Source organism: Stenella coeruleoalba (genome assembly GCF_951394435.1).
Source record: "Stenella coeruleoalba genome assembly, chromosome: 6".
Lineage (NCBI taxonomy): Eukaryota > Metazoa > Chordata > Mammalia > Artiodactyla > Delphinidae > Stenella > Stenella coeruleoalba.
In genome coordinates, this window is record NC_137151.1 from 94,415,430 (window position 1) to 94,442,707 (window position 27,278).

At 36.3% G+C, this 27,278-nt stretch overlaps 1 protein-coding gene across 4 annotated transcripts in view; it reads right to left on the minus strand.

Annotated features, from left to right (window-relative positions):
- Positions 1–27,278, minus strand: part of ALS2 (alsin Rho guanine nucleotide exchange factor ALS2) — a gene marked incomplete at its 3' end in the record, with an annotated part of 86,707 nt that overhangs the window by 39,523 nt on the left and 19,906 nt on the right. For all 4 annotated transcript variants that reach the window (XM_079924319.1, XM_079924318.1, XM_079924316.1 and 1 more), the window contains exons 4-12: positions 24,427–25,364; positions 21,160–21,517; positions 18,570–18,738; positions 17,551–17,647; positions 9,178–9,255; positions 6,335–6,517; positions 4,491–4,662; positions 2,321–2,501; positions 157–222 (exon numbers count right to left, since the gene is read on the minus strand). In XM_079924319.1, the coding sequence (XP_079780445.1) occupies positions 157–222; positions 2,321–2,501; positions 4,491–4,662; positions 6,335–6,517; positions 9,178–9,255; positions 17,551–17,647; positions 18,570–18,738; positions 21,160–21,517; positions 24,427–25,364 (2,242 nt within the window). The remainder of the gene's footprint in view (positions 1–156; positions 223–2,320; positions 2,502–4,490; positions 4,663–6,334; positions 6,518–9,177; positions 9,256–17,550; positions 17,648–18,569; positions 18,739–21,159; positions 21,518–24,426; positions 25,365–27,278) is intronic.

The following is a 27,278-nucleotide window of genomic DNA, read 5'->3' on the forward strand; positions in this document are numbered from 1 at the left end:
ACCTATCTTTTATAAGATTTAGTGAAAGTCTACATTTTGATTTGTTTGGCACAAGGACCAAGTCAAAGCTTTTCCTGGGCACTCAAAAACACAGAATGCTATAAAACATGATCTTTGGTTGTTAGAATAATAACTGTAAAGTATGTATTTGCTTACATGGCAGGCTTAGCAAGAAGCTGGAATCCTCCCATAACCAGGAAATTTGTAATAGATGTGCAATACCTTGAGCAAAAAAGAAAACACATGTATATTAGTGTTAAAAAGTAAATTTGCTCTTCAGTTTTTGAACATGCATCTGGAATAGATACTTCTTGGAATCTCATCAGCGAGTTTCAGAACTTTTGTGATGCTAACATTCATGAACTGTAAAGGAGTGAAGAGAAGGGAAGGTTACATGATCACAACAGTCAGGAGAAAAAAGCCATTTCAGTAAAGATGTTAATAAGAATTTTTTTAAAACGCCTAAAGTTATGCAGAAGATGCGAGAATTTACTTGGTAGATTTTACTTTGGTAACTTAACAAACATGAGAAAAGATTACTAAAATTGTTGGATTTTTAATAAAAATTTTCTCTAATCTTCTCTTTAGGCTTCCCAATTAAGTCTTCAGAAATAAACAATAAAGAAGGTAAGAAAATATGTTAAAAGAGCTTAAGTGAAAAAGGGTTAGAAAATGTTGGTTAAGTATTGATGTACAGTTAAAGAATAAGTCTTGAAATACTGCTTTGCACCATGTACATTTCTTTCACACTCCTGGGCCGGTAAATGGAATCAATTGACTTTGAGAGAGAAGGCAAATTCCTACTAAAACCAGCCCAAGGTACTGAACACTTAAAAATGGTTACAGTGGTAAATTTTATGTTATGTGTTATTTTACCACAATTAAAAATAATTTGCGCTTCCCTGGTGGCGCAGTGGTTGAGAATCTGCCTGCTACTGCAGGGGACACGGGTTCGAGCCCTGATCTGGGAGGATCCCACATGCCGCGGAGCAACTAGGCCCGTGAGCCACAACTACTGAGCCTGCACGTCTGGAGCCTGTGCTCCGCAACAAGAGAGGCTGCGATAGTGAGAGGCCCACACACCGCAATGAAGAGTGGCCCCCGCTTGCCACAACTAGAGAAAACCCTCGCACAGAAACGAAGACCCAACGCAGCAAAAATTAATTAATTAATAAACTCCTACCCCCAACATCTTCTAAAAAATAATAATTTAAAAAATTCATAAACAAATCAAGATTTTTTTACTTGCCTGATCTATATGAATACATTATTACACTAAAAAAAAAGCCCAAGGTATCAAAATAAAAGCATTTCCAAGCATAAGTCCTGATGTATCAGAGCAGAAAAAGAAGAAATACATTATGAGATCTGTACAAGTCAAAAAAGAAAAATTAATACTAGTAAAAGCTGAAACTTTCACACACAAAAAAATCTAGTTTCAAAAAGTAAATTCGTATCATATTATGCTACTTTTTTTATATCTGAAATATGATGACTTAAAAGACTCTAATCAGGGTATTTCCTCCCAGACCATAGCTTCAAATATATTTAATTTTGCTTAGACCTAAAATCACATACATCTATCTGCACATATATGCCTTAAGTCTGAAAGGAGATACACTAAGATTATTAACAATGGTTATTTCTGGTGGTAGGATTATGGGTGACTTTAAAATCTACACTTCAGATCAACAGCAGGACCTAATATACATTAAAATAACACTTAAATTATGCCTTACATAAGAAAAAGTGAGAAATACTTAAAATTTCAAATACAGTTGGGATATTTTACTTGAAAAACATGAAAAGAACCTTGCATCACTATCTTAGGTTTTATTACAAAAATATCGTTATTTTAAAGGTAGTTTGGTCTTTAAACTCTCCATGTACACAATAGTGAAAAGCAGGCACTGGAAGAGCTCCATATTTACAATCAACAGTTGGTCTTAAAATAATTGCTTAGTTACCTATTTCCTCAAATTTTAGTACAATTTACTTCAGGAAACAAAATTGTTCTCCAAAGAACCATATTTATTATAATACTTTTTTGTAAACTAAGTACACTGTCAATCATTCTGCTAGAATACAGAAGGAAATTTGAGAATGCATTATATTGAAATCTTTTTTCCCCCTCTTAGAGCAAACTAAAATTTTAGCAATGCAAAACTATAGTTGTCTTAAGATTAAAACGCTGCTTTGCAATTTCTATTACCTTATATTATAGCACTCTCCCTAATCTAGTCTCTTTTGATTAAGGGACTGTTCTCCTTGGCAGAATAACCCTGCAGAGACTCAACATGACACAGGACTGGATACTTGCTCTGTGTAACTATCCAAGAAGAGGCTTGCATGCTTCAGGATGACCAAACTCCTGGCTTCCTTTATCCCCTGAAGGAAGCTGCTCAGTGAGGTTCCATGTTGACCAATTAGGTAACACAGCTTGCTGAACCGGCTTGCCACCTCCTGCAACAGCTGGACTGTACTTGCAGTGCCCAAGTTTTCTGGAACAAAATGATGATGATGATGATAACATAACCGAAAGATTCATTATCTGAACACTTTTTTATGACCAAGATTACGAATTTCCCTCTTCTAAAAATACTTAACATGTTGAGATGTAGTCTCAACTATGGAGCCTAAATAATCAGTGTTTAAAAAAAAAAAAAAGGCAAACTCAGAGATCACGGTAGCCAGTCATTTGAGGAACCTGTTAAAAACATTCACAGGACCCTACAGATTCTGACTCAGTAGGCCAGAGTTAGGATCCCCCGATGGATATATTTTTTTAAAAAGTGCCTTCCAGTAATTCTGAAGACCAGCCAAATTTGAGAACCACTGTGCTAATCCAATTCTCCTCTCATTTTGAAGATAAGTCATCTAAGGCCAAGAGAAAGGAAGTGAATTATCTAATTTCACAAAACTGGTTAGTGACAGCCAGGAATTAAACTCACTTCTATAGCTATAGCTTGGTTAACATTTTCAACTTTTGTACTGACTTCTGCTCTACCTGTCCCTTGGACAAGCCCAACCCTTCACTGCAGACAGAGCAATCCAAAAATCAGACTGCCTTGGTCACTCTTAACTTTACAGAGGGCATCAGGAGATTATTGCTTTTTCCCAGTCCAAAGCTCCCAATTTGGAGGACTTTTCTCCAACCAGTGAGGCTGATGAGCAGACCAGCTAAAACCAACAAAGAAATCAGGAATCAGAACAGGAAAAGGGCAAGTTTCACTTTCCTTTCAGAGCAATCCAGGAAGCTTCCAGCTTGGATTGCTTCCATATCCCTTGCCAAAGTCCTGGGGTGTTGAGTCCACCCACTGGAGGGGAATTTATAGAACAAGAACTCTACAACATTTAAAAAAGCAAAACATACTAAAAACAAAAACAAATGCAGATAGTCCCCAACTTACAAAGGGATTGAATTTGGAAAGACTATAAGTTAGGTGTTTGAAAAATAGAAAAGCAACTATACTCCAATTAAAAAATAAATAAATAAGTAAAAGCAACTATACTCCAATAAAAAATAAAAATAAAAAAAAAGAAAAGTAGACGTTTTCCCATTAAAAATAATGGGCTGACCTACACAAGCCAACGTCATCTTAAAGTGGAAAAATGATGTACGAACAAGGAAGAATTTAAGTACTACAGTATTGGTCTGAATTCTGTGTCCACACAGGGGGTCAAGGAGTTCAGGAGAAAGAAAGAGAAAAAAAAAACATCCTGTCCATCTTCTGAGTGTAGGGCCAAACCCTGAAAAATTTTTGAACTACGGGAAGTTAACCTTTAACAGCCCACCCCCATCTCCATTTTGCATTCCTTTCTAACCTCCTCGATACCCCAAGAGGGGTCTATATGCTATACCCTAGTATATCTGGACAGTAGCATCCCATCTAGGACTATTGTAATCTATTTTCCCCATATTGTCTCCTTACCTTCAATCTCTCTTGTAACTGATTACAGCTAAGAAAAGGGATCAGATTTAATCAATTCCTGCTAATGTTGGGTAAGACCCTTAACACTCTTACAGTTATCCACATTTTTAGAGACTACTTGTAAATCCAAATGAAGTTCTACTTGATAAAATTCTAAGAACCAGAACAAAGAAAATGAAAAATTTGGGTAGCATATAACGTAAGGTATCTTAGGACTAGAGGGGCTAGAAGTGTTGTTTAGAAGTCTGACTCCTAGGAACAGTTTTCCCAAAGTTGTTCTGCCTCTCTGCCATGAATCTTCTGAAAGCTCCATTTTTCTACTTCTACAAGTGAAAGGAGCTCTGGGGGTGGAAGGATAGGGGCAGCTGGGCTATTGGCAAAGTGGAAATAGTTTGTAAGTTGTTGACTACCTGTGCACAAAAGAAGAGACTGGAAAGAAAGGAGAAGAGTACAACTCAAACAAAAAGTTTTCTTTATTTGTGATATAGAAAAAACAGATAAAACAACAGTCCTGATAATTGAGTGGGGGAAAGAGGGGAGGGGGGAGGTTCTACTTACCTAAACTGAGAAGAGGCCTCAGAATCTGAGACTTGATATCACTTAGTTTTGAATAGAACTGTCTTTCTGTAGTAGCCAACTCATGGAGACTGGCAATATATCCCATAATGTTTTTGTCCACCAAGGCTAGATAGCTGTCTTTTCCTGCTGTCACTCTGCTTATATATCCAAGCTAAAACAGGAAAAGAAAAAGATTAAAGATAAAATATAATTTATTAGTAGCAATTTGGGCACTGAAGTTGGCTGATATCAGCTGGTGAGAGCCAATGCAGGAATTCTGCAGCAAGTTGCTTATTAAATTGTTAGTAGTTTGAAAGTGGCAATAGGGAAATTACCAGAAAAAATTGGAAAACACTATAAATCAGAGCTTTTGGTTTTATTTTGATTTTTTGGGCTGGTTTACCAGTACATTGTTGTTATATACCTATAGCATGATCTATATATAACTATATACATCTATACTATTATTTATTCCCACAATACTTCTTATTTCATTTTACATGTGGTTAGAAACACAGAACCTCTAAATATACAAAGATCCAAATGATACAGACACATGCCTCAGGACCCCTTTTTGCATGAAATAGATGAGAGCAGAGAGGATCTCTATGCTGTATGTCAAAATATCAACGATCTAGGAGCTATCTTTTAAAAGTACAACAGAAAGGGGTTTTCTTTAAAAGGGGATTTTGTCATTTATTCATGACACCACTGAATAAAAACTTTTGATGCCTTTTGTCACATATCCCTATTAGAGTAGGCAACCAAGCTGCAGGCCAACAGACTATTAACAGCCCATGGTAACTAAAGACACATATTGAGTCTCATCTCTTTCATCAGCCTATTTCATCCTTTATCTGGACTGTGGAATCTTTAATGAGGAATGTGGAGTCAGGGTCAAGAACTACAGAGAGGCAATTAGTATGTCTGGAATAACAGTCTAATATAGGTCAAGAACCAAATCTTGGCCAGTGTTACCTTTAGCAAGAAAGATCTCACCCCTATATACATTCAGAGCTTACATATTTAGCCATAAAAACAAACACCAAGGATAAAAAACAATCCATAGGATATATTAGTCAGTAAGAATAAAAAATCCAGAATGTACTAACTTTGAGGGTTAATTTCCTTGCAGTGTATCACTTTGAGGGTGTGAGTTACTGAAGTGGGGAAAAAGAAAACCAGAAACAGACCAATGGTTTTATGTTTATGAAAAAGAGGTAAGAAGTAGGAAAGCAAAGAAATTCAGATCAATGAAGGAAAAATGAGGAAACAGTAGTAAACAAGATGAAAAGCTAAGAAAAGAGGGGAAGTGATGGGAAACAGAGCACTGTTTGTGGCCTGTCAGGTCTGCCATGAGCCCACCTCAGGCCCCTGCAATTTTTACTTCCCACTTACAGTTAAAAATTCATCTATTCAATTTCTATTCTGATTCATCTCTGAGGACTCCATGAACACAGTCAGAAGACTTCGCTGTGAAATATGTATTTTAATATCCCTATGTGAGGGTGTTCATTCAACAAATATAGAATATTTACTATGAGGATCGAACAGTAAATGAGAGAGCCTAAAACCCCTACTCTTATGAATCTTACAGTAAAAGGGAGGACAGACAATAGACAAAATAAGTAAGCTATATAGTGTGTGGGATGATGATACACACTGTGGAAAGAAATAAGGCAGGAAAAGGAGATAAGGAGAGAAGGGGGATGGCAAGTTGGTTTGCAATTATAAATACATTAGTCAGAGACACTTAATAACAGGCATACCATACAAAAGCAACAGAAACAAAAGACTTCTCATGTGTTATAGAATGTGGGCCTTAGGATCCAATTCCTGTTCACCTTACTACAGGAGAGAAGTATTGGAGTCTTAGTACCACTGTGATTCTCTGGAAGGTTGTCACCTTCTGTCGGGTCCTGCCGGCCACTGTAACATAATCCAGGCTGGAAGTCTTCGGTATCCACTAAAAACAGGGAATAATCCTGGCCTGCAGCTACACTCCAGACTCCATTTTCACTGTTCACCTGCAACAACAGGAGGACATTGTCCAAGATGAAGGAATCTGATGGAACTCCAAATCCACGGGAAATGGAATGTTAAGTTACTTGAACAGGTGGAGTACAAAGTCAGTCACATCTCTAGATGGCAAAACTCACCCAGCAATGTACCCGATTAACTGCAGAACAAATGCAGGAGTGAGAAGGAACCCTTGTTCAGCCTGTAAATTTAGAACTGGATTGTTTTATAAAAAACTGAAATTTAAAAAGATAAAACCATACATTTGATTTTTTCACTGTTATTTTTGGAAGTTGCCACAGACTCAGCTTGTACAACAAAGGCCCAGAAACTTCTAGAGCCCTATTCTGACAGCTAGGACACACCTTTGTCCATACATATTCTGCTATGTGCACAAAAATCAAGGTGAAAAGAAAATCTAACAAGGCTAAATTCCATCCTGGACAACTAAACCCATGGGTGCTAAAGCTGTTTTCCCACTTGGAACTCACTATCTCTCTGATGTGATTTCACTGTGTCCCAGGATGTTGAAAAAGGCAGGACCCCTTAGAAGCCCATCTACATGGATCCCCTAGACCAGTGGCGCTCAACAAGTAGTCTTTGCAGCAGCAGCAGCAATCATCTAGGAACATGTGAGAAATGTACACTCAGGCCACATTGCTACTGGGGGGTCCAACCGGGCAACCTGCTTTGACAAGCTCTCCAGGTGATTCTGATGTATGCCAAAGTTTGAGAACCACTGCCTTAAATCAATGGTTTTCAAACCTTAGGATTCCACACAGTGACTCAGGAGCCACCATGGAAAGGCAGGCGCCAGGGTTTTGCCCCCAACCCACCTCCATCCTTCAACTAAAATAGTTCCACAGTTATCTGTTTTATGTAGGGGATTCTGCATAAGGTTTCATTTGAAGGAAGTGTTCTGCTAATGAAAACTGTCCCAGCCTGCAGACCCAGCTTCAGCCATGACTCGTATAAGAATAAGCAAAAAACTTCTAATCTGTTAGATTCTCTGTGTCTAGATAGGGTTCAAATCCTAGGTGATTAGGTGAATGTGTGTGTGTGTGTGTGTGTGTGTGTGTGTGAGCGTGCACACACACGTCTCCACTACTTTATAGTTATCCTCTTCCAGCATGACATTATTTTCTCAAATTCAGGCTACCCAAATAACTGACTTCCTGTTGGTTTTGCAAAGAATGAATTAAAATTTTTGGAGAAGGAAAGAGTAGTCTTCTTAGTCTCTAATCAAAACTAATTCAGATCTCACTCTGCCTTGACTTTAATTCACATATTAATTAAAATGACTTCAAAATGTTTTTCTCACCCCTCCCCCCAAAAAAACCCCAAAATAATGATGTTGTATTTTCATACACACAGTTAAAGGGTAACAAAACTAAAACCTTATAACAAATTCTATTCTCTCTTGTCTGACTCTAAAATTTTAAATAAAAATTATATTTCCAGCGTCTCCATGCTATATTACAAAAGTTTCTTTAGTATGAATAGATGCATATTCTACTTTATTCAAATAACAGAAAACAAGGAACAGTGAGTTACCATATTTTTATTTGTGATAAAATATCAGAAATTGAATAGCTTACCACTAAAATGTTTTATGCTGAAAACATTTAAGATTGGAGCTAGAATTAACAACTGTCCCCTAATGTTTTATTTAAGTCTTTTCTTCCCAGTAAAATTAAGTTCACTGGAAGGAAAGGCAGCATGTAAAGGTCTTATACAGTGATGGACGCATAGTGTACACTGAATACGTCAATCAGCAGAATATGTATTAACTATAGCTTATATGTGAATGATGTTCCTGAAACTGAAGTAACTATACTTTTTTAGTCTCTATTACTCTCAGTGGAGAGAGCATGTGTTGGGATAGGGGAGATATCAGAATCAAACTATGAATACATGAGCTCCACATTCCATTCTGTTAGCCTACCAGGCTATCAGCATGCCTACTCCCTGCCAACAACACCCCCCAAAACAAACAAATCTTATATAAGGAGTCAATACTATTGATGAATTTTGTATTTCTGCAGGACGTTGTGGCAGAAAAAAAGGTTGAGAAACAGTCCTCTAAAACTGCATCAAAGGGACTAGAAGTTACCAATCTCTGAATAGCATTACATAAACTAAAACCAATTCACACAGCAGTGAAGAAATTATCTATGCTTTTAGTTTCCCTATAGAAAATTAAAAGGGTTAAAAAAGGTTTTACTACTATGTATGTAAAAACAAAACAAACAAAACAGAACAAACCATCAAATAATGTTATACAAAAGTCACACTTAAAAGTCAAACTTAGGTGAGAAGTCAGAGTAGGCATTATTTGGTAGTATAAAGCTCAAAAGTCAATATCACAGTGCTAGAAACATTCGATTTAAAAGAATGAACTTGTTCATTTTTACTTAAAAAAAAAAAACTATGAATGCTCAATGAAGCCAAGAAGAAAAGAAATATACACTAACACATCAAAAAAAGGAAACATTTAGCCTGAAAACAAGTGGCTTCACTTTTTTTTTTAATGTACATCATAACAAACTTAGGTTACAAGTATACAATTCTCCTAATTTTATAAAACAAGAAATGGAGAAATATAAAGTGTTCTAACTTAGAATTCTGGAATAAGTTGCTATAAAAGTTATCAAATTCACTAAAGTACCTTTACAAGACGAGGAACTGTTGTTGGAAAATCGGAATGCCCAAGTTGACCAAAGGTATTGCTACCCCACGAGTAAACCTATTAGAAAACAACAGGAAAGTAGGTAAGAGATGTGACTCTGAGTTTCCATGTCAATTCTGAACTTTTATAATAACATATATATACCAACAGTTACACACAGATTACTTATACTAGCTTTCCACTCTTTAGAATAACTAATATTAAGAAAATTCATTTTAAAACAAGACTGAGATAATGGGGAGATAGAGTACATAGTTAAGACACAGTCCAAGGATTAATAATAACAGTAACTAATATTTTGGGGGGGGCTATTACCTGCCAGGCGTTGTTCTGAATATACTTTCTGTGTATTAATTAATGTTTCATTATCACAAGAACCCTTTTTTTAATAAGGAAATTGGCCCAGGGAGGTCACAAATTTGTAAGCAGCAGGGCCAGGATTTAATCCCAGGAACTATCCTATACTGCCTCTTACAAAGAAAGTGATTTTTTTTAAAAAAGGTAAGTACCATGAAGAAAAAGTAATCATGATTTTTTACTCTGTGGATAGGAGTACTATGGAATGACTAGCGAGCCTTTTTATACGTGAAGAGCTGCTGTAGGAGACACACAAATACCTATGCTCCACTACAGACAAAAAACAACCAGATTGCAATGGCTATGTTTAATGAAAATGGTTTTGTTTATTCTGATTATAAAAGCAATTCATGATCACTGTACAAGACTGTGACAGTACGAAGAAATAAAAAGGAAGTGAAAACCATTGATGAATCAACCACTTAGAGATAACTACTGATACTACCTTATTTTAGGAACATACACATATATCAGTATAATTCCAGAAATTTTAATATCTACTAGATATAATGAATATACAAAATGGGACTCTACTATCAATGCTGTTTTGTGACCTGATGTTTTTTATGTAATGCTCTGCACTGACATTTTTCTAGGTCAACAAGTACAGAGCTACAATATCATTTATAATAACTACATAAAACTCCACTGTGGGTATAGTTTAATCAATTACCTAATGAAGTAAGTACATTTATTAATAATTTCTTTCCAATTACTTAATATAAAAATTACATTTAAAATCCTTGGATATATATATTAGTGTATATATTTCCTTAGGATAAGTTCCTAGGCAAAGAACTCTGGGTCAATGAACACACATTCTGATTTTTGATACATACTGACAAACTGTCTTCCAGCAAAGTCCAGTGTACATTCCATTCCCACCAGCACTGTGTGTACCTTTTCCCCACACTCTCACCAACACTTAGTACTAAATGCAATCCTTGCTAACATGATAGGTGAGAAAATTTTGTTTTAATTTAAATCTGCTTACTGAGTAGTTGACCACCTTTTCATTTCTTGCTGCCCATTTCTATTTTTTCTTCTATGAATGACATACAAATGTCCTTTCACAATTTTTCTTTATGGACCAGGTAATAACACAGTCATATATGTTACAAATTTTTTTTCCTGTATGTTATGTATCTTAATTTAGTTTATGGGGTTTTTTTGGTTTGTGTTTTGGTTTATGCTGTATGGGACTGCTGAATTATTACGGAGACAAACATATCACCTTCACTTTCTAATTTCTGGTTTTGATGTCATGTCTTTTTCTACTCCTAAGATTACTGGAAAAAAAATCACCTAACTGTGTTCTTACACCTGTAAGGTTTTATTTCTTAAAATCTACATCTTTACTCCATCTGGAATTAGAATATGTAAAGTTATCTTAATTTCCTTCTGCAAAAAAGAAGCCAGTGGTTCTAACAGTACTTACTGAACACTCAGTCTTGTTTTTCCAACTGATTTGAAATGCCCACTTTTTATCATAGACTAAATTCTCATATACACTTGGGTCTATTTCAATTCTACAGGTATATTTCTGTTATAATAATCTGTTTGTAGTTTTATAATATATTTTATAAGGCTAATTCTTACTCTTCCTTTCTGTTCTTTTTCAGAATTTATGTGGCAACTCCTATGCTTTTTCTCCTAGAATAATTTTGGGAATCATTTTATTAAGTTGTAAATATTCTATTGGAATATTTGGGGATTGTACAGAATTTACACTCTACTGATTTAATAATCTAGGAGAAATGGCATTTTTGCAATGTTGATTCTTCTCATCTAAAAATAAAATTTCTTGACGACAATCCTGCAGCCTGTGGAACAAAAACCACATTCACAGAAAGATAGACAAGTTAAAAAGGCAGAGGGCTATGTACCAGATGAAGGAACAAGATAAACACCCAGAAAAACAACTAAATGAAGTGGAGATAGGCAACCTTCCAGAAAAAGAATTCAGAATGATAGTGAAGATGATTCAGGACCTCGGAAAAAGAATGGAGGCAAAGATCGAGAAGATGCAAGAAATATTTAACAAAGACCTAGAAGATTCAACAACAAACAAACAGAGATGGAAAATACAATAACTGAAATGAAAACTACACTAGAAGGAATCAATAGCAGAATAACTGAGGCAGAAGAACAGATAAGTGACCTGGAAGACAGACTGGTGGAATTCACTGCTGCAAACAGAATAAAGAAAAAAGAATGAAAAGAAATGAAGAGAGCCTAAGAGGCCTCTGGGACAACATTAAACGCAACAACATTTGCATTATAGGGGTCCTAGAAGGAGAAGAGAGAGACAAAGGACCAGAGAAAATATTTGAAGAGATTATAGCTGAAAACTTCCCTATCATGGGAAAGGAAATAGCCACCCAAGTCCAGGAAGTGCAGAGTCCCATACAGGATAAACCCAAGGAAAAACACGCCGAGACACATAGTAATCAAATTGGCAAAAATTAAAGACAAAGAAAAATTATTAAAAGCAGCAAGGGAAAAACAACAAATAACATACAAGGGAACTCCAACAAGATTAACAGCTGATTTCTCAGCAGAAACTCTACAAGCCAGAAGGGAGTGGCATGATATACTGAAAGTGATGAAAGGGAAGAAGCTACAACCAAGATGACTCTACCCGGCAACGATCTCATTCAGGTTCGATGGAGAAATCAAAAACTTTACAGACAAGCAAAAGCTAAGAGAATTCAGCACCACCACACCAGCTCTACAACAAATGCTAAAGGAACTTCTCTAAGTGGGAAACACAAGAGAAGAAAAGGACCTACAAAAACAAACCCAAAGCAATTAAGAAAATGGTCATAGGAACATACATAGGGATAATTACCCTAAACGTGAATGGATTAAATGCTCCAACCAAAAGACACAGGCTTGCTGAATGGATACAAAAACAAGACCCATATATATGCTGTCTACAAGAGACCCACTTCAGACCTAGGGACACATTCAGACTGAAAGTGAGGGGATGGAAAAAGATATTCCATGCAAATGGAAATCAAAAGAAAGCTGGAGTAACAATACTCATATCAGATAAAATAGACTTTAAAATAAAGAATGTTACAAGAGACAAGGAAGGACACTACATAATAAACAGGGGATCAATCCAAGAAGAAGATATAACAATTATAAATATATATGCACCCAACATAGGAGCACCTCAATACATAAGGCAACTGCTAACAGCTATAAAAGAGAAAATCGACAGTAACACAAAAATAGTGCGGGACTTTAACACCTCACTTAACCTAATGTACAGATCATCCAAACATAAAATTAATAAGGAAACACAAGCTTTAAATGACACAATAGACCAGATAGATTTACTTGATATTTATAGGACATTCCATCCAAAAACTGCAGATTACACTTTCTCATGAAGTGCACATGGAACATTATCCAGGATAGATCACATCTTGGGTCACAGATCAAGCCTCAGTAAATTTAAGAAAACTGAAATCACAGCAAGCATCTTTTCTGACCACCATGCTATGAGATTAGAAATGAATTACAGGGGAAAAAACGTAAAAAACACAAACACATGGAGGCTAAACAATACATTACTAAATAACCAAGAGGTCACTGAAGATATCAAAGAGGAAATCAGAACATACCTAGAGACACATGACAATGAAAACATGACGATTCAAAACCTATGGGATGCAGCAAAAGCAGTTCTAAGAGGGAAGTTTATAGCTATACAAGCCTACCTTAAGAAACAAGAAAAATCTCAAATAAACAATCTAAACTTACACCTAAAGGAACTAGAGAAACAAGAACAAACAAAACCCAAAGTTAGCAGAAGGAAAGAAATCATAAAGATCAGAGCAGAAATAAATGAAATAGAAACAAAGAAAACAATAGCCAAGGTCAATAAAACTAAAAGCTGTTTCTTTGAGAAGATAAACAAAATTGATAAACCGTTAGCCAGACTCATCAAGAAAAAGAGGGAGAGGACTCAAATCAATAAAATTAGAAATGAAAAAGGAGAAGTTACAACAGACACCGCAGAAATACAAAGCATCCTAAGAGACTACTGCAAACAACTCTATGCCAATAAAATGGACAACCTGGAAGAAATGGACAAAATCTTAGAAAGATATAACCTTCCAAGGCTGAACCAGGAAGAAAGAGAAAATATGAACAGATCAATCACAAGTAATGAAACTGAAACTGTGATTAAAAATCTTCCAACAAACAGAAGTCCAGGACCAGATGGCTTCCCAGGTGAATTCTATCAAACATTTAGAGAAGAGCTAACACCCATCCTTCTCAAACTCTCCAAAAAATTGCAGAGGAAGGAACACTTCCAAACTCATTGTATGAGGCCACTATCACCCCGATACCAAAACCAGACAAAGATACTACAAAACAAGAAAATTACAGACCAATATCACTGATGAATAAAGATGAAAAAATCCTCAACAAAATACTAGCAAACAGAATCCAACAACACATTAAAAGGATCATACACCATGATCAAGTGGGATTTATCCCAGGGTTGCAAGGATTCTTCAATACATGCAAAGAAATCAATGTGATACAGCATATTAACAAGTTGAAGAATAAAAACCACATGATCATCTCAATAGATGCAGAAAAAGCCGTTGACAAAATTCAACACCCATTTATGATAAAAACTCTCCAGAAAGTGGGCATAGAGGGAACCTACCTCAACATAATAAAGGCCATGTACGACAAACCCACAGCAAATATCATTCTCAATGGTGAAAAACTGAGAGCATTTCCCCTAAGATCAAGAACAAGAAAAGGATGTCCACTCTCGCCATTATTATTCAACATAGTTTTGGAAGTCCTAGCCATGGCAATCAGAGAAGAAAAAGAAATAAAAGGATACAAATTGGAAAAGAAGAAGTAAAACTGTCACTGTTTGCAGATGACATGATACTATACATAGAGAATCCTGAAGATGCCACCAGAAAACTACTAGAGCTAATCAATGAATTCGGTAAAGTTTCAGGATACAAAATTAATGCACAGAAATCTCTTGCATTCCTATATACTAATGATGAAAAACCTGAAAGAGAAATTTAGGAAACATTCCCATTTACCATTGCAACAAAAAGAATAAAATACCTAGGAATAAACCTACCTAGGGAGACAAAAGACCTGTATGCAGAAAACTATAAGACACTGATGAAAGAAATTAAAGATGATACCAACAGATGGAGAGATATACCATGTTCTTGGATTGGAATAATCAATACTGTGAAAATGGCTATACTACCCAAAGCAATCTACAGATTCAATGCAATCGCTATCAAATTACCAATGGCATTTTTTACAGAACAGGAGCAAATCATCTCAAAATTTGTATGGAGACACAAAAGACCCCGAATAGCCAAAGCAGTCTTGAGGGAAAAAAACGGAGCTGGAGGAATCAGACTCCCTGACTTCAGACTATACTATACAAAGCTACAGTAATCAAGACAATATGGTACTAGCACAAAAACAGAAACACAGATCAATGGAACAAGATAGAAAACCCAGAGATAAACCCACGCACCTATGGTCAATTAATCTTTGACGAAGGAGGCAAAGATATACAATGGAGAAAGGACAGTCTCTTCAATAAGTGGTGTTGGGAAAACTGGACAGCTACATGTAAAAGAATGAAATTAGAACACTCCCTAATACCATACACAAAAATAAACTCAAAATGGATTCGAGACCTAAATGTAAGACCGGTGACTACAAAACTCTTTGAGGAAAACATAGGAAGAACACTCTTTTTTTTTTTTTTTTTGCGGTACGCGGGCCTCTCATGGTTGTGGCCTCTCCCGTTGTGGAGCACAGGCTCCGGACGCACAGGCTCAGCGGCCATGGCTCACGGGCCTAGCCGTTCTGCGCCATGTGGGATCTTCCCAGACCGGGGCATGAACCCCTGTCCCCTGCATCGGCAGGCAGACTCTCAACCACTGCGCCACCAGGGAAGCCCCGAAGAACACTCTTTGACATAAATCACAGCAAGATCTTTTTTGACCCACCTCCTAGAGTAATGGAAATAAAAAGAAAAATAGACAAATGGGACCTAATGAAACTTAAAAGCTCTTGCACAGCAAAAGAATCCATAAACAAGATGAAAAGACAACCCTCAGAATGGGAGAAAATATTCGCAAACAAATCAACAGACAAAGGATTAATCTCCAAAATATATAAACAGCTCATGCAGCTCAGTACTAAAGAAACAAACAAGCCAATCCAAAAATGGCAGAAGACCTAAATAGATATTTCTCCAAAGAAGACATACAGATGGCCAAGAAGCACATGAAAAGCTGCTCAACATAACTATTAGAGAAATGCAAATCAAAACTACGGGGTATCACCTCACACCAGTTAGAATGGGCATCATCAGAAAATCTACAAACAACAAATGCTGGAGGGAGTGTGGAGAAATGGTAACCCTCTTGCACTGTTGGTGGGAATGTAAATTGATACAGCCACTATGGAGAACAGTATGGAGGTTCCTTACAAAACTAAAAATAGAATTACCATACGACCCAGCAATCCCACTACTGGGCATATACCCAGAGAAAACCAGAATTCAAACAGACACATGCACCCCAATGTTCACTGCAGCACTGTTTACATGGAAGCAACCTAAATGCCCATCGACAGACGAATGGATGAAGAAGTTGTGGTACATATATACAGTGGAATATTAGCCATAAAAAGGAACAAAACTGAGTCATTTGTTGAGACGTGGATGGATCTAGAGACTGTCATACAGAGTGAAGTAAGTCAGAAAGAGAAAAACAAATATCGTATATTAACGCATGTATGTGGAACCTAGAAAAATGATACAGATGAACCGGTTTGCAGGGCAGAAGTTGAGACTCAGATGAACAAACATATGGACACCAAGCGGGGGAAAACCGTGGTGGGGTGGGTATGGTGGTGTGCTGAATTGGGTGATTGGGATTGACATGTATACACTGATATGTATAAAATGGATGACTAATAAGAACCTGCTGTATAAAAAAAGAAATGAAATAAAATTCAAAAATTCAGAAACTAATAATAATAAAATTTCTCTCTTTACTCCTATTTTCTTTTATAACTTAGAAGAGTTCTTGAATTTGTGTCATGTGGGCTCTACACTTTTCCTGTTAACAATGTTCCTATTTCCTTAATACTTTTGTTGTAATTGTGAACAGCTTCTTTTTCCCCCAAGTATGCTTTCTGCTTTACCTTATGTATAAAAGAAAGCTAGCAATCTTTATGCTTATTTTGTAACTCGCCACCTTCCTAATTTCTTATTTTTAAGCCTTTTTGATGATTCATCATGTTAATAATAATAAAATTATCCTTTTCTTTCCTAATATTTATATTTATTTATATGAGCTATAATAGCTCTTTGGCTATCCTATGTGATAGTTAAAATAAAGCACTTAAAGGATTTAGAATCTTTTATTGACTTTTCTTAAAAAGATAAAGGGACTGATGAAGAATCATTATATGAATATATTTAAGAATAAGTTTGAAAAACTACTTTCCTTAGGAGGGTTTCTGCATATGGGCATGGTTTTAAATGATTCTGGAGGTCACTTTCAGGTCCCACAATTTTAAGAGAGAAATGCGTTTCGGTTTCTTAGTGTCTTACTTATGGATTTTCTTCATCAGAAAACAGAAATTCACCAATACCCTAGAAAACTCAGTTCTATTTTTCCATAAGAGCACGTTATAGAAAGCTTCTTTGTCAAGTAGGCCAATGTTGAATCCAAAGTCTACAGTCACATGTGTGACTTTAGCCAAGTTACATAATTTCTCTAAACCTCCCTTTCCTCACCTGTAAAATGGAAATAATACAATGCAATGTAAAACACTGAAAAGATCAAATGAGATACAGGATTATTGCCTGACACACAGCATATACTCAATAAATGATGGTCCAATCTCATCAGGTTGGCCTTCCATGAAATTAAGATCAGCTTTTAATAGTTTGTCTCCTACCTGGGATTTCGCAGTAAGTGCAAGAGAATGGTAACCACCTGCCTCCAGATGGATTACTTCTTTACCATCCAGACATTTTACACACAATGGTTGAAGCCTTAAAGAAAAACATACACAGACACATACAAATTCCAAGTAAGAAGTATTCTCAGCAAGAATCATGGCCTTTCTCAAATTACGGAGTAAGTGCTTTCAAGTAGAAGTAAATATTTCAAAAGAAAACATTAAAATAAAAATACTGGATATATGTTCAATCTACTCCTAAATATAAATAATTTTGAATGGTTTCAACCTAATCTTTGTCTATTAATCACTAATTAACCACCATAGTTCAGAATCTGTTAAGAATCATAAAACAACTGAATGATTCATATGGCAGAGAATATACTTAGGACAATGAAATACAACCAAAGAGGGGAGTTGTCATTTTTTTAACACATTAGTTGCTTTCACTCTGCTAGGAATAAAAGAGACATTTATATTAACTGGCTATTTTAGATAATCATTCTATTTACACACTTTCACAAATATCTATTGTTAATATCATAAGAGTTTCTCTTAAACAAAACAGTTTTTCCGTGACGTACATGAATAGACATGGTTTATTACTGTGGTTACAGTTATTCTGGCAGCAGCAGATAGACCTCTTTCAGGTAAAAAAAAAATTGTTGGTTGTTTTTTATAAGTTAAAAATTTGAACCATTCACGTGTTCCAATGAAATACAATCTTCTCCCAAACACCCCTTTCTGTATTCTAAGATGAATATACATCAAAGAAGAGATGGAAAGATATACCATAGATACTTAAGTCCTTTATTACTAGAAACAAATTCAAGACTAAGACTGATTGGGGGTGGGAGGTATTTGTTTTGTTTTTCATCAGAGTTAATGGTGTATAATAATCTAGAGCTAGAAGAAACCAGATTTCCTCTATGAGGAAATGAGATTTGGAGACCTTCACCAGGAGAGAGGTTATTTGTTTAAGCTAATTTCTAACAGTAAACACTGGCAGCACTCACCTAGGCAGAACATCACCATGCCCCAGCTGTCCTTCCTTCCCTTTCCCCCAGGTCCACACCTCTGTTCTCAGAGAAGGCAGGAGCGCATCCGCTTCTCCACTGTATGTAGGGGTCAGAACCACTGTCCGCGTTTTCACCCTTGCAGCTTTTCTCAAGAGCCTGGGGGAGACTGAAAACAAACCAGAGATATCATGAGGGAGTAGATGGGTGAGATAAAAAGTACCACTTTAATGAACTGTTGATTTTCAAAGAAATACACTAACATGATATTCGTGAAGCATATTCTACAGGTTCTCTGCAAAACTGGGAATTAAGAAGTCAAATGAGTTTGGTAAACACTGCCTACTGCATTCATTCCTCCCCCCTACCTGCCCTGTAGAGATTCACACACAGGCATTAGCATGCTAAAGGTGCTGAGAAGTCCTGCAGTTAAAAGCCCTGTTTAAATCTGTTTAACCCTGCCCCACTTCCAAACATTTAGCCACAAAATCCTTTTTTGTATAACATTTGTTATACCAAATGTCTATGTGACATCCTATGGAACTGGTATTCTAAAGAATAAGCTTAACAAAATACTACACTAAGGCTAACAAATATTTTTCCCATTTCAAAGCAGAGTTAAAAGTTAAGCCTTTCCAAATTAAGGTCTAAGGTCAAGCATACTATAAATATTGTAACAAAAGATTTATTTTAGACATAAAACTTAAAAGTTTCTACAGTGAGGAAATGGTTATGAATGGGAAGTACTAAAAAGATTTTGTATTTTGCTGCCTACTTTAAGTTATTTTATAGAGAAGTTAATATTTTAAAAAAAGAATGCTGACATCTTTTAGAGTGTTCAAAATTGTAACAAAGGCGTACAACACTGTGTAAATCTTGTACACCAATCTGGTGACAGGATATGTTTTGAAGAAAATCATCAAATGTCACTAGGTATAGACTTAAGTCACTTGGTCATTAAGTTGTGGGCCACAAAGAAAGTGATCATCCTCGGCTAAGATCGCAATCTTTTCTGGTGAATGTATCATCCACTTGTACATACAAAGACTCAAATACACCTACTTGAGGTTTCCTCAAAGATGTATTCTAGATCATTTTAAAAGAGAGAGAAAAGGAGTACATGGAAAAGTTTTTCTAAAGATACTTTAAGTTTACTAAGTAAAATTTAACCTAAGGAAATAAGTCTGTTAGTAGAATTGCATATTTCACATGGTCTAATGGCATGACAAAAATCAATATCCCACATTTGTGGTTCAAGGAGATCTCAAATATTATATTATTCTGAAAATGCTAAAGGACATTTCAGAATAAGAACATTTTGGCCCAAGATTATTCTTCAGACTTAGCAGAATTCATGGGATACACACACACACACACACACACACACACACACACACACATATAAAATCAGGACTAGGGTTTTATTTGCACAGATGAATCTAGTGGCAATGAGAATCAGGAGGCAGGATAGCAAAAGTGCTCAGTGGCACAAGAGAGAGCAATAAGTAGAACACAGGTAGGGAATAGGGACATAGCAGAAAAGGTAAGTTTTAGTCTAGTCTAATATTCCTAACTTCCTAACCACTGGTTTATACCATTTTGTGCAAAGCTCTAAACTATAGCCCATGGGTCGAATATAGTCCACTGCCTGTTTTTGTAAATAAAGATTTATTGGAATATAGCTCATTTATTAATGTATTATCTATGACTGCTTTTAAGCAAAGTCAAGTAGTTGTAACAGAGACTGTATGGCCTACAAATCACAAAATATTTCTCTTTAGCTCTTTATAGAGAAAGTTTGCCAGGAACTCCCTGGTTCAGTAGTTAGGACTCTGCGCTTTCACTGCCAAGGGCACAGGTTCAATCGCTGGTCAGGGCAAAAAACAAAAAAAAAAAAAAAGGGAAACTTTGCCAACCCCTGGTTGATCTAATCCAATATTTCATGAACTTTAATGTGCATGTTAATCACCTTGGGATCTTGTTATAATGTATATTCTGATTCACTAAGTTTGGTATGCAGCCTGAAATCCTGCATTTCTAACAAACTCCCAGATGATGCTGATGTTGCTGGTCTGCAGGCCACCTTGAGAAGCAAAAGTCTAGATGACGGAGACTCCTGAACTGAGTGAGAAATGTAGAAGAAACAACTGTGCAATATTCTCAATATTCTAAGAAGCTGATTGCTAATGGTTTCAGAAAATGAAGCCTTTCTCTTATTGAAGCTTAAAATCATCCTCACTTTCAGGGCGTAAGTACATTAACTCCTCATTTACCCAATGATCACATCTGCAACTTCATCGATCTGGAGTCCAGACCCACCCAGGAAATAAGGAGGCTACTGCTACATTCCAGAACAATCAAATAAGACTCAAAACAAGGTCCACAAGCAGAAGCAGGTATTATGAAAAAGTGAGGGTCTAAAGTTATTTCTAAAGCAGAGAAACATGTGGCTTTTAAAAAGCTATTTAATTAAACAAATTTTGACATATGAATATGTTAGGAAAGCGAATTTATTATAACATGGCATGTGATGTCAGGAGCATCTTGGATTCACCAAAAGTCAACTCACAAGAGCTGGTTATTTCCTTACCTTGTGACAACAATCCAGGGAGAGAGAGTCTTCGGCTGCCTCCCTCTGACTCTTCTTCTCTGATATCCACAAGACTTGAACTCTTCTTTCCTTGCATTGACTCCTGTTTAACCTGTTCTTCTCTGCTATCTTTCAGACCTTCTGGGCCTATGGGACTACTGCCTGCCTGAGCTCCAGGTTCACAAGGGGCTGTACTATAAAAGTTCATAACTTTCTTAAGAGACAAGGTCCCAGCTTCATATGTAGCAGCCACTCTCACACCAACAGCAGATGCACAAGAGACCACTAGGCTGTTCAGGGCTGAAGTGCTTGTGGTTGCTGGGCTGTGAAGATTAGGAATCGCTTCTGCTACAAGAGGCTAAAATATACACACGTAAAAAAGTATATAAAAATACAATCCCATATACAACAAGCAATCAATAAAAAGAAAATGTAACATCTATCACTATTTGCAAATACAAGAATCTAAAACAACAAGAGGTCTCTTCATCTCCAACCTAAAGGTATCCCTTCTTGATCACAGATTTAACACATTAGATGGAAATGAGTACTTATAATACAGTTCCTTATCAAAAGTACTTCCTTTTGTTTGAGTGGTGTTTTATCATGGTATTTAAAAATAGGTCCCAGCTGCTTTTATAAAATAAACACAGCAGAAGGGAGAGGGGAGGGAAGGTATGGAAAACATCACCTTCAGTATGAGGTAATAGCCCTGGATAGAAGGTTGAAAAAATGCAAGTTTTATTACTGATCACTACTAGGAAAAATTACATGGATTTTTACCAAGAAATAATGAGAAAAAATTACATTTTAAGAAGAAAAGGCTTTTCCTAAAATGTTTTATGAACACAAATTTATATATAGCATACACAGGCAGAAAAATAAGTTACACCTCTAAACTATCCGCCCCCAAACTATGTTCTGAAATTTCTGTCCTTCTACTGTCTCATCAAGAGTTATTTTCCATGACCCAGGGGCAAGGTAAACTGAAAGATTACCTTTGCTCTCACTACCATCGAGCAATGTGGTAGGTTAATCATTAAACATTTGGATCCAAGGTTCTTAGTGTTATTCACAGCTGTATTAGAAAGCCAACTAAAGTTTTCTGATATCTTAGTGAAAAATCAGTTAAAACTTACTCTGAGCTGTCAAGCACCACTGTTTACTAAAAAGGAAAGTCACTAGATATACCTACTTAACACACGAGAAAGCTTTCAGCTCATGAGCATAGGTCACAATGAAAATTTTGTTTCTTATGCTACCCAAAGATCCCAAGGGGTGGAAGGGGGTGTGTGTATATCTTAGTTTGTCCTGAATTGCAAACCAAACCAAAAATATTTTTTAACACTGACTTCTGATTTTTCTTAAAGGAAATAATTCCTGTTCCCTGCACAGTGCCTGACATGTAGTAGGCACTCAATACATTCTGTTCAATACTAAATTCAACAAAATGTGAGTCTTTAATTAAAATATCCAACAAAATAAACAAATATACCATATAAAAAAAGATAAATACAAAGCCTATTACTTCCTTGGTGACACAGTTCTCATGATAACTTGTTCAGAAAAACTGGTGTCACTATTTCCACCATCTATTTACAAAAGCTCATAACAGAAGCAGTGATGGTATTTAGGGGTGACTAATCTAGAGAGTTCTTACCATTAGGTGGAGGAAAGTCAAAAAAAACTCTACCTTATATAAACTTTAAACTATTGTTCTAACTGGCTCCTCTACTTAATTATATTTAACAATTCATAAAATAAGTAAATAAATAAAACAAAAACACATGCCCAGCAATTTTGATGGAAGACATAATTTCAGGGGTTCCAATCAACCAACAGCAAAATGCAATAATGAAATATATGCTTCATTGCCAAATACTTTAGTTTATTTCACAAACGTGAGATATTCTTTCAATTACATCTGGCCAGAAGAAAAAAACTTGTCCTAAGCCACATAAATTCCTAATGGTTAGCTGTATGATTGAGACACTATTTACAAAGATGGAATTACACTTAGTTAAACACACACTGCCAAAACTAGCATAGGTAACCAAAACTTTAAATGTTTAACCAAACAGGTCCAAAGGAAAGTGCAATTTCAATGATGATAATCTATTATTCAAATAAACAGTAAATAAACTTTTAACTACAACTTTAATAAATCAGAGAAATGACTTTTGGAAAGTCAAAATCTAACTTTTTTATAAGCATGTACGAGTCCTGTTCAATTATTACTTTTGCTTTGTTTAGATTTTTCTTTCTCCAAACAGCTTCTTAATAAAAAATTTTTTTTAAAAAATCAAACATCTACAAGGTTCGGTGAGTAGACTGTGAAATAAAAACTGTTTCTAAAAACACCTCTAAGCCACGTTCCCATTCTGAACCAGTAAACAACAGTGATGAAGAATCCAGAGGCTATGTGGTTTCAAAAACCTGAAAGCAATGCCACAAGGCAGCTCTTTTATGATTAGTTTTGTGTTTTTTTTTTGAGTCTTAACCACTGGACCACCAAGGAAGTCCCTAGGATTATACGTTTTTGTTTAGATTTGTTTTCTTAGAGTTCTGGAAAAGCAAAAGCAAAAGGCTTCCACTAAGAGTAAAAAAAACAAGTATCCTTTAGAACAATTTGTTTTAAGTAGGGAGACACAGCTTACTACATGCCCCTGGTAAATAGCTTTTCTCCACTTACTACAAGTTTTCAAAGTGAAAGTAGTTTAAACCAGATGAAGAGAATATAAAACCCTCCACCCAGTGATGCCCAGTGAGGACCACTGGTATAACTGAAAAGAATTCGAACAGTATGTAATGCCAGTCAGTTTCAAGTCTGCCTATAAGCGAGGGAGGGATCCGCCACACAGCAAACTTCTCTGATAAAGAAGGAAAGGATTTTTCTCAACAGTATCTGAAGAGTGCTACAAATACAGATAAGAGAATTCTTTGTGAATATACAGTCATGTTAGATTAAACACTTCAGGGGCCCACCTTAGCCATGGGGGAAAAAGTACTTGGAAAAAAAATGGGATTTTTCTACTTACAAAAGAATCCCAGAATAACATCTTTCAACATCATAAATAAAGGGCCAGAATTTGAACATGAAGAGTAATTTTGAATTAATCCAGGGTTTTCCTTATCTAGGCTTGCATGATAAGACAGATTAATAGTCAAACTCAAAAAATAAAAAAATGGTACCAACCCTTAGGTATTTTAAAGCTTCTCAAGAAAACTCATATGGTTCAACTTTATATTATAAAATTTAGCAGGTACCTGAGATGGCACTGGCTTTTCACCATTCTCTGAGTTCTCTCTTACTGAATGATCTGACAGTTTCTGCACATATTCATTTACTGCCTGAGTGTCAGGGTACGATGATATACTTCTTGCAGAAGAAATTTCAGGTGTTCCCATGACATCTTGTGGGGAGGAAATGGTCTCAACACTTGTGGTCTGAACATTTCCAACATTCAGTTCGGTAGCAGCAGGCAGCTCATTTTGTACGAAGGTGTTCTCAAACACTTCTCCCTTGCCATCAAGGGTTTCAGTGGAGGGGCTGATGGCAGTGCTGGCCTGGTTTTCTGACTGGGATTCTGACAGTGTCACGCCTAATGGACAGCAATGGCTGTCTGATATAATCACATGGTCTTCTTTGTCAGTCATTGTAATTAACAGCTGGCTGCACTGGTTACATCTTTCTGGCACTGGCTTCAGATCCTGGGAAGGGAGGCACTGCACCAGGGCTAAGCTGTGGAACGCACCACAGGCAACTTGTAGCACTACTCGCCCAGCAAGATGTTCCACCTTTTGTGGCCTTGTCACTGGGAAGGTAGTGGTAATGAGACCCAACTGACAACCGGTACCCCATGCCCAAATCTCCCTGCTTAGGGACAATGCCAGAGTGTGCTCCTCGCCACATGCCAGCTGCAAGATCCTGACCGCTAACAAAGGACTGGTCTCGGAATCAGAAATGCTGACAGGATTTGGTTCCGGAACATACTGCTGGTTAGCTACCGCACACTGGCCAGCAGAGTTCTCCCCCCACATGTACACTACGCCACTTTCTGTCACTGCTCCGTTGTGGAAACTCCCTGTTGCCACAGTAACAACATACTGCCCAACCAGCACCTCTTCTAGAATGGGGCTACTCGGACAAATCTCTGCTGGTTCACTTCTCCAGGGGAGAGTCCCAAAGCTGTAGACCTCACCATCTGAAGGTTTGGGAAAAAAAAAAAAGAGGGAGGGAGTTAGTGAATTAACTAGAAATTTTATCAGCTAACTTTTAGTCCCCTCTAGGTTTAACAAAATAGAATTTTTTTTCTTTTTTTAATTTTCAAAAGCACAGTTGTAGAAATTTGGTTGAAGTAGATAGCATTCCACACTTATGAATCTTTTAACAAATAACATCTTTTAACATTCTGAAATATAGTGACAATTTCTACAAATTATAGGAGACTTCTTCAAATGAAGGGTATTGCTCCTCTCCTTCAGCCTTATCCTACAAACTCCTAGCATCGATCCGTTACTAATGGCTATCATTGCAGGCTATTACAGAAGCAGATTCCAAGAGTTCAAAGACAAAATAATGACCATGACATGATCAGATAAAATAAGCAGAAGATAAAACAGACACATTTGCTAATATCTACAACATTCACTACTACTGCATAAGTCAGAGCAGCAAAAAATTATGCAATGACATAAAAATATTAGAGATTCACTTTGGCCAAAACTATGAAATTAGCTTTATACCTCCAGTTGGACTGAGGGCACCAATGTTAACATAACGTTGTGTACCATACTATGTATAATTTTAAAATGTTATTTATAATATATATTGTGTACTAGATAGCCTTGCTGAGGTGTCATTTGTTTAAAAAGCAAATCACAACAAAACAAAGAAAAAAACAAATGAAGCCATGACTGGCTAGCTTTAGAATTAAAAGGGAAGGCACCAGTGAGTTGGGTACATGAATGATGATAACCTATTTGTGTTCATGTGTGCTACCAAGTCTTGGTTTTACTGCAGGTATTGGGGAAATTTGGGGGTATGTGCAAATGATTTATGCTAGCTAAAAAACTCAGATGGAACAAAGACTTGGCCATGGGTTTTGAAAAATATTAAACAAAGCCCACCATCCTTTCTTTCCTATGTGACCAGAGGGTCACCCATTTTTTTTTTTAATTAATGAAAATAGGTACCATTTTTCCTCCAGCAGCAATTGAGTTGCTGATGAAAAAAAGGCATACTTTATCTTTGGCCTATTACACATGGCAGATACATTTATACACTCAAACTCACTACAACATCTATGTAAGGAAAAACACAATAGTGGCTAGAGGGAAGATCAGTTTTTATTAGGGAATTTCTAATTCCGATAGAGTAGTGAGAAAATAAGCTCACTGGTTAAGATCTTTTAAACTTTTCTTCCCAAGTGACATAACACACTTGCAACAGTTCACCAACACTTTCAATTGGTATTATATTCCATTAGAATAACAGTCTCTCCAGAGCAAATTGCAGAGAAGTGAATATTTAGACATCATTTTTTTAACCTGGAATACCTCAAAAATAGTGAGTCAATGAGGTGTCCTCATTGAATTATGAGCTAATGGTTAAATTGAATAGAGACAAAGCTTGAAAATTTCTAGTATTCAATCAGTACCACTTCCTCACTTAGAAAAGAAAGTACCAGAGATCTTTGTGCTATTTCAAGCTACACATTTGTGTGAGCTGAGATTTTTTGTTACTTTGACACTTTACCAGAACACTGCTCAAACATGAACATAGGTTATTTACCTTTTTTTTTTAAGTTTTCCCTCAGTTTTCCCAGGCTTTTAGGTTTGATTCTATATGTTTAAAGATATGCTCATGAAGGATTCCTAAATATCTTACTGAGGGGCTAATAAAACGACAGTAACAGAATTCTATTTATATAATGTTTGAGAACTATAGATTTTGAAGCCCACAGGTACTGGATATAGTTCACATTTGAAAAATAAGGCTTTCTCCAAATTCTGGCCTAATACAATAATAATAATAGTATTATGTATTATTATAATAAAAGTGACATAATTATAAAGAAATTAGAAAGAAATCCATGTTTGCCCCCAAAAACCACCAT